The 15,215-nt window shown below is 36.8% G+C and overlaps 1 protein-coding gene across 5 annotated transcripts in view; it reads right to left on the bottom strand.

Moving 5' to 3' along the window:
* Positions 1-1,624: 1,624 nt before the first annotated feature.
* LOC104587987 (uncharacterized) overlaps positions 1,625-15,215 on the bottom strand; it is a 33,660-nt gene continuing 20,069 nt past the window's right edge. For 2 of the 5 annotated variants that reach the window (XM_019196082.2, XM_010245773.3), the window contains 2 exons: positions 9,555-9,657; positions 1,961-2,367 (listed from right to left, as the gene is read on the bottom strand). In XM_019196082.2, the coding sequence (XP_019051627.1) occupies positions 2,231-2,367; positions 9,555-9,657 (240 nt within the window). In that variant the 3' untranslated portion in view covers positions 1,961-2,230. Of the gene's footprint in view, positions 2,368-9,554; positions 9,658-15,215 lie in introns of all 5 variants that reach the window. The other 3 variants (XR_002022159.2, XR_016081330.1, XR_016081329.1) reach the window with 3 other exon arrangements.

Below are 15,215 nucleotides of genomic sequence, written 5' to 3'. Positions count from 1 at the left end.
TTCTCCATGTTCTCAAAAACACTCATTCGCTTGCTGGGTCGGCAAGGAACTGAAGACTAACCAAACATGATTCATTATCGTATGTGCCAGTTCCGTATTTTAAACCAAAAATAATCCAATGGCATGAAAACCAACCACCCAAGTCACTTAAATTATTAATGGTGGGAAACAAGTGGGAAATAGAGAAACTTGTTTAATCGAAAAAACCCCTTTTAGTGTTTTTAATAAATAATATTAGACTTATTATCCATTAATAAATTATTAATTATTTCATAAGACAATAATAAAATAATTTAATTACAATTAATAAAATAAAATAGTACTAGTAAAATACTAAATAATAAAAAATATTAACTAATTAATAGTCAACAAAAAACAATTATTGAATAATTAATTAATTATTTTATAATACTCTTAGAGAACCATTCAACCTAAAAGCTTAAGCTATTAAGTGAGGTCCTTGAATAGGTTTTATTCTTTAACAAATACAAATTTATTATTTTTCATAAGACAATAATAAAATAATTTAATAATATAAAATATTGATAAAAATACTAAATAATATAAATATTAATTAATTAATAACTACGAAAAATAGTTATGAAATAATTAATTATTGAATAATTATTATTAATTTACTTAAAATTTACTAAAATGTTAATTAAATACACACTAGTAATACTAAATAAAAATATTAATTAATGCTAACAATAGTAATAAAATTAATCAATAAAAATATTAATAATTAATAATAAAAACACTACTAATTTACTGTCTATACTTTTGGGGATAACATGAACCTATAAACTTAAGCAGGGTACTTTTAACGACTGAAATTTCTGGGGAGATCATGACTGAATTCGGCAATTGATTTAGGGTAGAGCGGTTAAATTTCAGAGGAAGAGCTTGGAGAAGAATTCTCCAAAAAACAATGATGTGAATACATGACGGGAATTCCTTGAAGGTGAGTTCTTATTTGGTAGAGCGGTCAACTTTCCTTTATCCGATCCGAATATCTCAGAGGCTCACACTTTCCAAGAAGGTATTCAAATGGCGCCAGACTTGCAAATCACTCATGTTTGGATTGAGGGTGATGCTCAAAAGATGGTCCAAGCCCTGTTGGATGACCAATTTGACATCCCTTGGTGGTTATTCTCCATTATTTCACGGACTTTTGAAAGACTTTCAGTCTACTGTTATCTCATTTAGGCCTCGTACAGGCAATAGAGCAGCACATTTAATTGCAAAATTTGCTTGTAATCTCTACAAGACCTTAACTTGGTCGAATCCGCCTGATTTCCTTTTGCCTGTACTTGTTGAAGATATGAATGAAAGAATTGCCTACGGGCTTATTCAAAAACAAAAAACAAAAACAAAACTTAAGGAGAGGAGGGTGGGAAAAATAGCCCGGGCTGTTTGGGAGCTTCCTTGTGCACGACATTATCATGTGTGCGGGGTCAAAGAATAATTGCAACCAACATTCCTTAAACCAAAAACACAAGGAATTAATTGAAGCTGAAAAACAGCGCAGGCTCGGGCTGTTTTCTCAAACGGCCACCAAAGATTTGCCCCTATGAAAGGCCCCTTGCTATAAAACTAGCCACCGAAACCCCCACATACATAATGGACATCGAATAATTTACAATACAAGAATGGATTTATGACAGAAATCAGTTAGGCGACCAATGACCCAAGGATGATTGGCATTACCAGCAAAAAAACAAAAAAACTTGGAGCTTGCGCGGGAATCTTATATACAGTCGTCCTATACCTCTAGATGCACAAAAGCACTCGACATGTTCTTTTCATACAAGTTTCCTTCACACCGGAAAAGAGATCACCGTTCTCTAGTAGACAGGACTGAATTAACCTGAAAAGATAAGTAGAAAACCTTTCGGATAGATGGTCTCGATTGACCAGTGGCCATGTTATCTTTGCACCGGCTAAAACAGGGGTTTGCCATGGATTTCCTACATCTTGCATAAAGTAAATAGTATATCTTTATGCATGCACAGAAAATTTAAATTAAGAGAACATAAAGTGCAAATCAACAACAGAAAATTTCCTACATAATTAAGCACTTGTATACCTGGTTTCCAACCATGAAAGCTTGCCTTCTCAATCACTGATCCTAGATTCCTAGGTACAAGAGTTCAAGGTATAATGGAATGAGAAAGGCAACACATCTAACCATCTCAGGATTACATGCACTGATGGTTGTGAAATCCAATTAGTAATCAGTATGTTGCGAGACTTCTCCCCTGTCCCTTTCAGACTCAGAAAAGTATTTATGGGCATCAAATGGCTGATTCCTGGAACTGGAATCACGAAAATTGAACCCAATCCCACTATTCATGGGAGCAAATGCTGCAAGAAGAATCAATAGAATGCATTAACAGAAAATATACTATATTAAAAAGCAACCCCTGAGTATTAAATATTATCCTCTTTAAGTTTATACAACCAATACAAACTTTGAAGAGATTCATTGTTAAAGTTACTTGGCAATTGTCATCCCTCACTTCTGAGGAGGCCCAGGTTCAAACCCATGGAATGACAGGCTCTCCCCACACCATGCCAGTGGAACCTGAGTATAGGGGTGTCAATCGACCGATTTTGGATTGGATCCAATCCGATCCAAACCTTATCAAATCAGATTTAGACAGTCCACTATAATTATTGGATTGGGCCAATCCAAAATAAATTGGTCCATATTCTTATTGGTCTGAATTGGACCTAAACCAAATTTCCAATAATCCGATCATGAGGCCAAATCCTTGTCCAATTTGAAACTGATCAAAACTGAAGCCAGCATAAAATCACTTTTTGAAAGTATTTTTATGAATGCACTTTTACGAAAACGCTTTTATAAAAGTAATTTTATGAAAAGTACTTTTACGAAAACACTTGTACAAAAATACTTTTACAAAAATACTTACAAAATCACTTTTACAGAAGCAATTTTATAAAAGCACTTTAATAAAACCACTTTAAAAAAAAAAAAAATAGTTTTCGAAAGCACTTTTATGAAATCACTTTTACAAAAGAACTTTTATGGAAAAAGCACTTTTATGAAAACACTTATAGGAAAGTACTTTTATAAAAGCACTTCTACGGAAGTACTTTTATAAAAGTACTTGTACAAAAGCACTTTTATGAAAGTACTTTTATGAAAGCACTTCTATAAAAGTGCTTTTTCAATGCCAAAAGGGTATATTTTTGTAATTTTCAGATTTTCTTCATGTTAATATATTTTTGTAATTTTTTATATGTTCTGTTTTTTATATAATTTTTGATATTTCATTCGGTTTGGAATGGATCCAATCCATTCCATTTACATTTTAATGGATTGGATTGGATTTGGTTTGTATTGGATTTGGACTGGATTGGGTCCAGTCCATTTGTAAGTGGACTCGCATTTGGACTGGATCAGGTTGGACCAAATCCAGTCCAACTGACACCTCTACTGGAGCACCCTGCTCTACTAAACATATGATTGATGGCTTGGCAATTGGCACCTTGCTTTGAGGAAGCATGGATTCAAATTCGTGGGATGGCAGGCTCTCCACATTAGGCCATCCCTACTAGCCATCTAAGGAGGTCTGGCATATAGTGCCCCATCCCTATGGAGGTAAAAGAAGCATTTCCACAACTAAAAGAAAAAACTTTATATAAACAGTACTATATTTGTCATTGACCTGATGCACCTAGCAATATGCAACCACTACAGTACTGAGTTCTGATGCCATTTCATGGCTTCATGCTAAGTTGGAGAACATAACTTTCTAGGCATTGGACCTATTTTCTGCATTGTGTTACATTTAAGTATTATCTCCAAGCCAATAGAACTAAAATCGTGTCAATGTCAACACATAAGTACATTTATGTTTGAATTTGTATACCCTGCTATAAAATGTAATTCATACCTAAACTGGTAGTGGAAAGGGGTTGTCAAGTGGTCCTTGTTCTCCTTCCTACCACACTCCCCACTACCCACACCATAATACAGACTGACCCTCCTATCAATTTTCAGAACAATATTATTTAAAAAAAATTAAATCCAATCTCACCTCCTTGAAAAAACCCCCTCTTCTCTATATCTTCTCCACCAATCATGCATCCACCACAGCCCAATAAAAACCATTTAAGCCCCTACACTTCTCGATATCTGTTTCTACCAACCACATTGCCTATTAGGAGTGGATTAATTGGATAAAGCCCCCTACTCACCCCTAATGCTCTGTACAAGGTTAGATTTGGTATGCCAATGGTTCAGGTTGGTATCAGTTACAACCATCCCATCTTGTAGGGTCATAATGTTTACATGTATAAGAGAGAAAGAAAAAGAGGAAATTTTAGTACAATCTGTAACCTTAATTGGTTGCCTAGATATAAACAAACTTCAAGAGAATGTTAGATAATTTTAACATCCCCTTCATTTCTTTAGTGGTTAACTCTCACTGTTCTCCAACAATGGTCGTGGTTATTGTAGTAAGAAGGAAATGAGAGAATCGGTAAAAGTCTTACCTTTCTTTTTCTCCCTACGTTCCTGGCTCAGCATGCTATTTTTTCCTTAATTCTTTTAATAGGATTGAGTGGGAGCTGTTAGAAATAGTATAAAGGGTATTTATGTCATTTTAGCAGTAGCTACTTGTATGGGTATTCTTTTTATTTTTTTATGAGTAACAGCACAGAATTTCATTAATTAGAAAAAGAGGTTAAGGTACATCATTAAGGAGAGATCCCATCTAAGGAGGCTAGCCTCAGCTAACCTCCAAAAAATAAAAGAAAAAACCAATTTGGCAGCCCCAGTACAAATGACCTCTTAATACCCCCTGTTTTTCTGATACATCTGCCAACCATTGGCAGCCCTTGGAATCCATTTTACTTGTGCCTGCAGGTGTCTATTAATTTTTTCAGCTTTCTGAAGACATAACTTCCAGGCGACCTGATCACCTTTAACCATGCTATGCCTTGTCCAAACTCTTAAGACCTGTGAGTGCTGCCTAAGTATCTGCCCAGATTGAATTTCCTACACACAAAGAACCTGAGAAGAATTCTAAAATATGGGGGTATTCTAGTCATCGATATTTTATGTTCACAAAAAATTAATAAATAAATGGGTTCACTAGAATGTCTTACTCATTTTCTCCCATCAATTCTCTCTTCTCTTTATGATCTCCTGCTCTCTTGTTCTTCTTTTGAGGTCAAGACATGGTATCAGAATAACAAATGAATCATTTCTGAGGCCTGAGAGCATGTCTTTTCTAAAGCCCTCAACAAGTTAAATGTTTTTTCATTCCCCCAAGGAATGAGAATCAATCTAGGGTTTTTCATGGGGGACAAACATTTTCCTCTCCTTACTTTCCCCATGTCTTTTGTAACAATCAATGGTTGCCCACTATGGTGTTTCCCGGTGATGAAGACATTCTTGTCTCCAACAGGGATATCAATGAGAAAAGGTCTAATTTGCAGTGTTACGAGGTTGTTAAGATTGGTTGAGGAATGTGTTACAAATGGTTATTGCCAATTACTTCTTCATTCAATGAATGTGTTAATTCGAGTGTGGTATTGTGAAGGCTGTCTGCATTGCTGAGGTGCTGTTGTTGGTTATTTGAAAATGTATTGATTGATTTAAGGTGTTGGACTTTACTAGGATGTGCCAATTTGTGCAATGGAGTGTGGTATTAAAACATGATTGGTTATGAATTCATCTCATTACTGTATAGATAACCTCCATTAAACTTAATAGAGTTAGGTTTCCTTGGGCTGAATCTCTTGAGGTGTCCTTTACAATGAAGGGAAAAGTTAACAGATAGTAACCCAAAGGCTGAAATGAATTCTTATAATGAATGGGTTCAAGAGAATCTCATTATGACCTGGCTATGGAATGGCATGCAAGAAGCCAATATCAATATGAATCTTGTGTTTTTCTAGACACAACAAAGGAAATGTGAGATTATGCCAAGCAACCTATTCACAGTAGAACAATATCGACCGAGTATACCATCTTTTTCAGGAGTACCTATGATCACAGGCTCACAGCAAGAAGAAAAAGACCATGAAGAGAATTATCTTTTTTTATGAATAAATATGAAGAGTATTATCATTGTGCTACTCTTAAACATGTTTACAATGAATTAGGTAAGTATCAGATATTGACCTCAGGCCTGAGACAGAAGAGGCATTGGGAAAATCTTGATGTAGCTTGACTCTTGAGGCTTACACATGGGTCAAAGATCAAATCTTGGGAACTAGTGGAAGTTTTTCTCATGTTGGGAGAGTTTCATTGAACTCTCCAGGACCTATCTTTTACATATCAACTTGCCTTAGTAATCTTAGAAAATGCTAGTTGGGACAATAGAGGTAGAAGTTATGGAATTCGAGGGGGTCTGTTTACTGGTGTTAATGGGGGAAAGGGTGATGATCGTGAAACCCATGAAAACAATGGTGGTGTTTTATATTTGAATAGTAAAAAATAAAAATTTTATTAATAAAATAAAAACAGGATACCACCCAATTACAAAAGCACAAAGACTAACAAAAGAAAAACATGGAAACCCTCGACATAAAAAAGTGTCTAATCTTCAGGATCAAATGCCTCACAATGTCCCTCATCAAGTTTAATTCCCAGGATCAAACTTGTTTGTCTCTTTGGCTTTCTTCATCCCTTTTAATGGTTCAGTGTCTCCTTCCTTGTCCACTCTTTTTTGACCTAAATGAATTCCAACCCTACCAGTTGCGATTTCCAACTGCTGGAAATTCCCGCACTCCAATCCTACCATTCACACCCTCATCACAGCACGAGACAGTCACTTGTTAATAGCCCCTTCACCGTCAGCCCTACCTAACTTTCCTTCCTTGCCATCCCCTTTCCCACCTTACTAACTCCTTCACCACTTCCCCAGAACTCACCTCCCTTCCTTCCAACTGAACTTTTGAAAAAACAGCCCCTTGGTTCTCCTTCTCCCAACTCCATTGTTCTGACAAAATGGAAGAGAAGGACAAAATGGAAGAAAGCTTCACAGCGAAATCACCAAAATAAAGAAACTTACCTGCTTGCTGGTCATAAACCGACTCCTCCTCCCCTCCAACGCAATGCTTCCCTTGGCCAGAACTTTCAACGTGATTACCACACTGATCTTTCTCCTCAAGAACCTTACAACCTGTCCTTCCCAAGATTTTCAGGCTGAACGCATGCCCAATTCTTTGACTCTATTTAAACTCTCTTCTTCAAGACTCCCAAACTGAAATGAGGTGTCTTCAAAAACTCCCCAGCCTTGTTGATGAGACTGGCTTTCAAAACTCGATCCTCAATCAACCTTCGTCTCCTTTACCTCCCCGAGTCACCTCGTGGTCTCATTTTCTCCTTCCACGTGCCCCACTGAGTTAGTCTCTCCCCTAACGCCACTATCTTTAAAGGAATTAACTCCATCGCAAACACCCCAGTTAAGTTTAAGTTCTCCTCACCATTCATAATCGCACGTGCCCCACCACTTTTAATGTTTCTCGGGATTATACTATCACTATTCTTCATGCAGCCCAAGAAAAGTCCCCAACTGCTTCAATCAAGGAGATATCATGGTAGAGGATGTGAAACTCCTAGAAAAAAATGCATTTATCAAAAACAAACTCCTAGAAAAATGCATGTATTGTGGTTTGGATATGATTATACCATCTAATTGGTTATAATCTGCATGGCCACCATCCATATGGGTTAATCATGTATCAATTGAAGAATCTAGAGTAACTAAAATTAGCCAAAGCCTGCCCTACTTGCATTACTATAACTTTTTTCTGTTTTTTGAAAAAAAAAAGGTTATTTCATTGAATAGCAAAAAGGGAGGAATGTACAAGGAAGATATATAAGAGCAAAAAAAACCAAACACATTTACAAAGGCAGTGTATTCACACCATACAAGGAGACCCTGTCCACCCCCAATTTGACAAGCAGATCAGCCTAAGTATTTAACTCCCTCAGAATCCACCTATAGGACACAAAAAGTTCTGTACTAAGCTCTTGTATTTCATTTAAGAAATGAGAAAATCTCCACAGCCCCACAGCAGAACCAGAGACCCATCCAATCACAACTTTTGAGTCACACTCAACAAGACCTGGCTTTCATGGACTTGACAATCCTTAGCCCCACAAGAAGGGAGCTTGGGTGGAAGTAATAAGAAATGACTTAAGCGCCCATAATATAATGATGGATGGCACTGAACAGAACAGAATGGCAAAATAGGATTCATGTAACCAACCCCATATGGTTGGAACAAGGCTTGGATTTGAATTATTCTGCATCTTTGAATCTTTCCATGTTGAAATTCAAAATCAATTTGGTGTGCATCTTGAAATTTTGAATGTATAATGCAAAGGAGTGTTTTCTTATTAAGTTTCAGAATTTATTTAAACAATGTTGGATTATTGATTGCACATCATATTTATATATTTCTCAAGAAAATGGAATGGCTAATTTATTTCTTGCTTGAGATTTCAGATGTTTACTTATACAAATGGGGGTCCCTAAACAGTTTGGGAATGGTGTAGTTCTTATAGCATATTGTCTAATTAATCATATGGCTAGATCAGTCCATGGAAATTCTACATTCTCTACTTTTTTTCCTACTTCCCCATTAGTTTCCTTTTTTCTTCATACTATTAGATGTGTCTGTTCTGTGAACATTTAGGCTTGGGCTTAGGTACACTCAACCTGCATGCTGTCCTGTGTTTTTCCGCATTACTCAAACACATAAAGGGTATAAGTATTACAGTCCTAAGTTGAATAGGACTCTAGTTTAGAAGAAACTTGGTGGGATGGATTTCATATTTTGGCCTCTAGTTTTTTTTTTCTGAGGGGAAGGGTGGGCTATGCTTGAGGTTAGATTAAATGGGTCAGCATTGGAGTAACCCCAACATATATCCATAACATACCTGACAGCTGGCACTCCCAGGTGCTATGTAAATATATTTACTTTCATTCAACTCATGACTGACATGAAACTGAGCTTCCAAACTCATTTATTGGGAAAGAAACAAGCTAACCTTGGAATTATTATTGTACAAGGTGGTCTGAGCCTCTGAGGAAGGTGATAGCCCACTCCACAGGCAAACATATTATTTTATTATCTAATGAGCATGTACCATCTGCTGGCTAGTACCAAATACTCCTTTAATTTGGTTCTTGACATTATTCTACCATGTGCATCAGCCACTAAAGGAAGATCCAAGGATGAAAAAGCATCTTATTTCGTTAACAGATGTCACTCTTTTGAATTATATGACTCAAGTAATATTGACATGCCATAGCAAGAAAAAAAGTAATATTGACATGGATACAAAATATAAAAGATTTTGTGCAATTTGCTGAGTAGTGTTTTTTTAAGTAAAGAATTATAAGATAAATTCATGAATGAAGTGGTTTTCCATGTGATCAAATTTTTAGTAAGAAAAATGAAAGAAATAACAAGATTGACAAAAAACGATGGAAGCAAAAAATGAGATTAATGCTCAAATTGTTAGTGAAAGCAAAGATATTTAGATGCATAGGGCATACCTTTCTCTCTCATTCTTTTTTCTCTATCGTATTCAAACTTGTCCCGGATTTGGCCAACTTTTTCCCAGGTATCACCATATCTGTTTCTCCCAAAACTTAGGTCCTGTATTTCCATTCAGTTACTTAGGTATGTGGTGACATTACTAAGAAGTTTCTCAAGGACCATTTACATAGAAGATTTAAAATGCTATGCAGATATTTAACATGTAATATTTTTTTAAGTAAATAATTTATTGATATTAAAGCCAAAAGATCAGAATTACAAGCATCCCTAGGAGAGGCACGAGATACAGCTTCTCCCTAATAAACAAAACATCAATCAAGTTACATATGAGCGCAGTACAACTGATTCCTATTTACCCCTTGCAGTGTTTTAAAAGTGCAAGGCGCAAAAAAAAGAGCAATGGCCATTTTTTGCCTGAGACGCAAGGTGTAATGTGAGGCACACACCTTTATGAAGCAAGGTGCAAATTTTCAAAAAAAAAAATGCAAAAATGCAAAAAAAAAATGTAAAAAATTCAAAATGAAATAAGAAATTATTGAAATAGTATCAATTAAAAATTCAAACTTTAATTTTAAACTAAATGCTTTAAAAAAAAAAAAACCTATTAACTCCAATTAAATGCTTTAAAGCATATTCAAAGTGAAAATACAAAAAAAAAACATACAAAGCATATTCAATTTCCCTATTGCATTATTTTAAATAGTTAATGTTATGTTAAACATCTTTCATTCCTGATTCTACAAGCTGCCTTTGTACCAAGCCCCTCAAGGCAAGCTCAAACAAGTCCATGTTAAGGTCTTAAATTCTTAATCCCTACAAAAAAATGATTTTATAATTTAAATTATCTTCTATAAATATCTTATATTAGGATAAATGAATATACAACATTAGCAAATAGGGGGTTCTCGAAGCACAATTCTGCCCATTGTGGGGAACCTCAAGGGAATTATTACACTATGGAGAGATGATGTTGTGGAGTCCATTGAGGAACTAATTGGCAAACTCTCAATATCTATAAAATTCAAAAACTTTGAGAATGTACTCATGTGGGTATTAACGAATGTTTGCGAGCCAAATATTTATAGAGTGGAATGCAATATGGGAGGAATTGTTTGCAATTATTGGCTTATGGGATGGTCCTTGGTGTTTGGTGAGGATTTTGCTGTAATTAGATTCTCTAATGAAACAAGTAACCCCCAGAAGCAGATTTCCACTAGCATGAGAAGGTTCAATGAATTTATTGATTTATGTGAATTAAAGGAGCCCTCTATTGCAAACAAGATTCACTTGGTCCAATTTCCAAGAAAATCCCTTATGCTCAAAATTGGATAGAATTCTCTTCAATATTGGCTTGGAAAGCCTTTGGGAAGATTTGGTTGATAGAGCACTGCCTAGAGTCACATCAGATCATTGTCCCACCAATTTTGCTTGACCTAAAAAAAAAAGGAGGATTATGTGGAGGTGTGCTAGAGCAGCTCTGTTGTGGACCATTTGGGAAGAAAGGAATTCAAGAATTTCCAAGAAAAGGAAAGAAGACTACAAGAAATAAAGGAGTGTGTGCTTAATAGGGTAATTCATTGGTTTAAAATATTGGATTTATTCAATCGTTTTCCTTTGATGATTTGTGGAGGAATTGGTCACCTGTGACAAGGTGTTCTTCCAAAAGGAACAAAGTGCAAGTTGGATACCTCCTCCTGAAGGTTATTTAAAGCTAAATTTTGATGGAAGCAATCAAGGTAATCTAGGCCTGTCTGGAATGGGTGGGGTCTTGAGAAATGAGGTTGGGAATGTTTGATCACTTTTCTCAAAGTCCATTGGGAGCTTGGACTCTATAAAGGCTGAGTTACTAGCGGCAATTTAAGGAGTGCAGATTGCACTCTAGCTTGATGTGGAGTTTCTTCTGATTGAAGGGGATTCCAAGTATTGATTTTCCATAAAACACTTCCTAGCAAAACAAAATAATACTTTAGACTGCCTACAAAAGAAGAAGCCTTTTTTATGTGCTTGTCCCCTAACTGGTGTACTCTTTGCAAAGCTAATGGTGAGGACAGCTTCCGCTTACTAATTTCCTTCTCCTTTGCTATTGCTATTTGGGATTGAATTTTTGCCTTATTTGGTTGCAGGTGGAATCTACCCATTGATGAAAGTCTGCTTTTCGACCCGTCAGTCTTTGTATGGCCCACAAAAAGAGTGAGGATCATGTGGAAATGTATCAAAGCAGCTGCACTTTGGACAATTTGGAAGGAAAGATATGCAAGAATTTTTCAAGAAAAGGAACAAAGTCTCCCTGATATCAAAGAGTGCAAATTAACAAGGGCAATTCATTGGTTGAGAACTTATTTGTTCTCCTTTGATGACTAATAGCAGAAGAAAAAGAGAAGAAATAAGGAAGAAGAAGAGAAGAGAGAGAGAAGAGAGAAGAGAGAAAGGAGAAGAGAAGAGAAAGGTTTGGAGAGTTCTAATCTTTCTAGAGGCACCAGCTTATGTTCTTATATATAGGGCGACCATAAATAAAAGGGCAAAGACCCTTATGCTCCTGTTGTAGTCAAAGTACATAAACAAAGGAAAAAAGGCTATTTTAACCAGACCAAACAGGCCCTAACTAAGCAAAATGCAATCATAAATATAAAGGAAACCATTCCAACACTAGCCCTCAAGTTGGGACATTGATGTCAATCATGCCCAACTTGTCACACAAATTACTATGCCACACATGATGAAGGCCCTTGGTGAAAATGTCTGCAAGTTGTTCTTCTGAACTGACATATGGAGTATACACTTCTCCACTCACAAGTTTTTCTCTAATAAAATGCTTGTCCACTTCAATATGTTTTGTTCTATCATGGAGGATTGGGTTAGAAACAATGTTGATAGTAGCTCTATTGTCACAATAGAGTGACATAGGTTTGTTAATTGTTGTTAATGTCAATTGTATAGGGGTATTTTAGTCTTTTATATTTATGTTTAAAGCTACTGATGTGTAATGTTTCTGTTAGATGATGTGCCCCATACTTAAGTGGGGACAAAGTAGTCCTTTGTTATTATGGATAGAAACATATAAATTCAATCTGGCCGACTAGAGAGAAATCTGAGTTCTCTAGTTCGAACCAGAATTTTCTCCTTCTCTATTCTCCTGTCTTCTTCTTCTACTTCTTCTTCTAGTCTCTCTAATAGTTCTTCAACCCTAATTCTAACAGAATTCTAGTGCACATTAGATTTATAATATAGTATCAGAGCTACTGTGACAAAATCGAATCTGCCCAGAATTCTGGTTTTCTCGCATTCAGCCTAGGGTTTTTTTTTTATTTTTTCTTCATCATCGGTTGAAGATAGGGGAAGGGGCTGAAAAGGAGTGGTCGCCCTCTTCCCTTGGAGGTTTCTATGCCTCCGGTCAGCAAGTTTGTGGGTGTTTGCAGTGATTTGTAGGAAGCCCCTCCAATCGATGGTGAGAAGAGGACTGGTTCAAGTGATGTAGTGGAGTGTCGAGTGCAGGTCGATTGTTTGGTGATTAGATAGGTGGGTTTTGTGCAGATTCCAATGTGGATCAAATGGTTAGTGAGTTCCAAGTAGTGTGGTGAGAGTTCAGGTAGTTGTGTAGTAGGATTGTGCGGAGAGTGAAGAATTCAGCGACAAGTGGTGTTGAGTGCAGTGTGGTGTAGTGTGCAGTGTGGTGAAAGGTGAATTAGAAAGAAAAAAAAAAAATTCAGATATGGGAGATAACAGTGAAAACAAAACTAGTGTGATGGTTCCCACCAACTACCTGAATGTTCAGATGACTTCTATCAAATTGAATGGGGAAAACTATGTGCCTTAAGCGAAATCTGTAGAGGTCTTTCTTAAAGCTAAGAAGAAAGTGAAGCATATAAGGCAAGAAAAACCCTCTACTGAGCCTCATGAGTATGGTGATTGGGAACAAGAGGATGCACAGACTATAACCTGGTTATGGAATAGTATGGAACTTAAGATCAATATGAATTTCATGTTCCTTGATACAACCAAGGAGGTTAGGGACCATGCCAAGAAGCAATATTCGGGACAAGACAACACAACTAGAGTGTATCAGTTTTATCAGGAATACTTTAACCTGCAATAGGGTAATCAGAGTCTTGAGGAGTACTATACTAGTATGAGAAACCTTCACAATGAATTGAATGTGTACCATCCCCTCACCTCTGATATTAAAAATCAACAACAGCATAGAGAACAACTAGATGTGACCAGATTTTTGGTAGGACTGAAACCTGAATATGAACCAATGAGGGCACAAATACTAAGGGTCAGCTCTTCCATCTTTAGAAGAGGTGTTTGCTCATCTTCAGAGGATCTTTATTGGACCTACAAAGAATTATAGTATCTCTGATAGGTTGGCCTTTGCAGTGTCAAGAGGGGGAGGCCGTGGTGTTAGAGGTGGAGCTCGGGGAGCTCAATCTGGCCGTAGTGGTAGTAGTGAACTAGTGTATGGTCATAGTGGTAGTGATGGACCTATGTATAGTCATGGTGGTGGACGTATTGGAGGTCAAGATTCAGGGGGAGTTCGTGGTAGAGGACGTAGTTCTAGTAAGAAGATGTACGCACTGTTGTATGGAAGGACATACCATCAATTATTGTTATGATTTGCATGGCCCACCTTCAACTTGGGAAAATCATGCAGTGACCAGGATCATCTAGCTGCTCAGATACCCTCTAATATCTAATAGATGTTCTCGAGAAGGAGATGATGAGTGCTCCACGTGATGAGTATGAGAGGTTTGTTCAGGCCACATTGCAATAGAATACAACCACTCTTGCACACTCAGGTATGGCTTGTTTGGCATCCAAACCCAACCCCTGGATTATTGACTTTGGAGCCTCCGATCACATGATTAGAACTCTAGGTGTGTTTTCCTCCCTTTCTTAGTGCCCAACATCACACTCTGTTACCTTTGCTAATGGTTCAACCTCTTCCATTTGTGGTGTTGGTAATAGACCTTTATCTTTATCCTTAGTTTTGTATGTTCCCAATTCTCCTTATAACCTTATGTCTGTTAGTAAGTTGACCAAGTCCCTTAATTGCTTTATCACTTTTTACCCTTCTTCTTGTGTTTTTTAGGATCTCAAAACAGGGATGAAGATTGGTGGAGGGCATGAAGCTGGTGGACTATATTATCTTGATAGTGGAGGCAGTGTGTCAACAACTCTTCAGACATCTCTTTCTCCTCTTCAGTGGCACTGTAGATTTGATCATCCATCACTTAAAGTTTTGAAGTTTGTTGTTCCGTCGTTGAGTCATCTTTCTATTTTGCAGTTTGAGTCATGTTAGTTGGGGAAACATCATCGTGTTTCCTTTTAGTCCTAAGGTTGATAATCGTATGTCAAGTCCTTTTTCTTTAGTTCATTTAGATGTTTGGGGTCCAAATAAAATAATGTCATATGTGAAAACCCTATTCAGTTCTGGGTTGAAGTAGAGAAGAAGAAGAGAAGGAGAAGGGTTCGGCCAGTAGAGGAAAAATCAGTCCTCTCTAGTCAACCCACTTGCATTTATCTCACATAAACTTAGTTACAAGAAAGACAATATTGTCCCTCATAAGTGATGGGACACACAACTTAGACTTGAATAAAGCAGACCTTTCACTCTCAAATAGATCAACCCAAATGACCAAAATACCCTTGTTCTGTGA

The sequence above is a fragment of the Nelumbo nucifera genome, chromosome 1 (genome assembly GCF_055504915.1).
Source record: "Nelumbo nucifera cultivar China Antique chromosome 1, China Antique-T2T, whole genome shotgun sequence".
Classification (NCBI taxonomy): Eukaryota; Viridiplantae; Streptophyta; class Magnoliopsida; order Proteales; family Nelumbonaceae; genus Nelumbo; species Nelumbo nucifera.
This window is presented reverse-complemented; position numbering and strand designations above follow the sequence as displayed.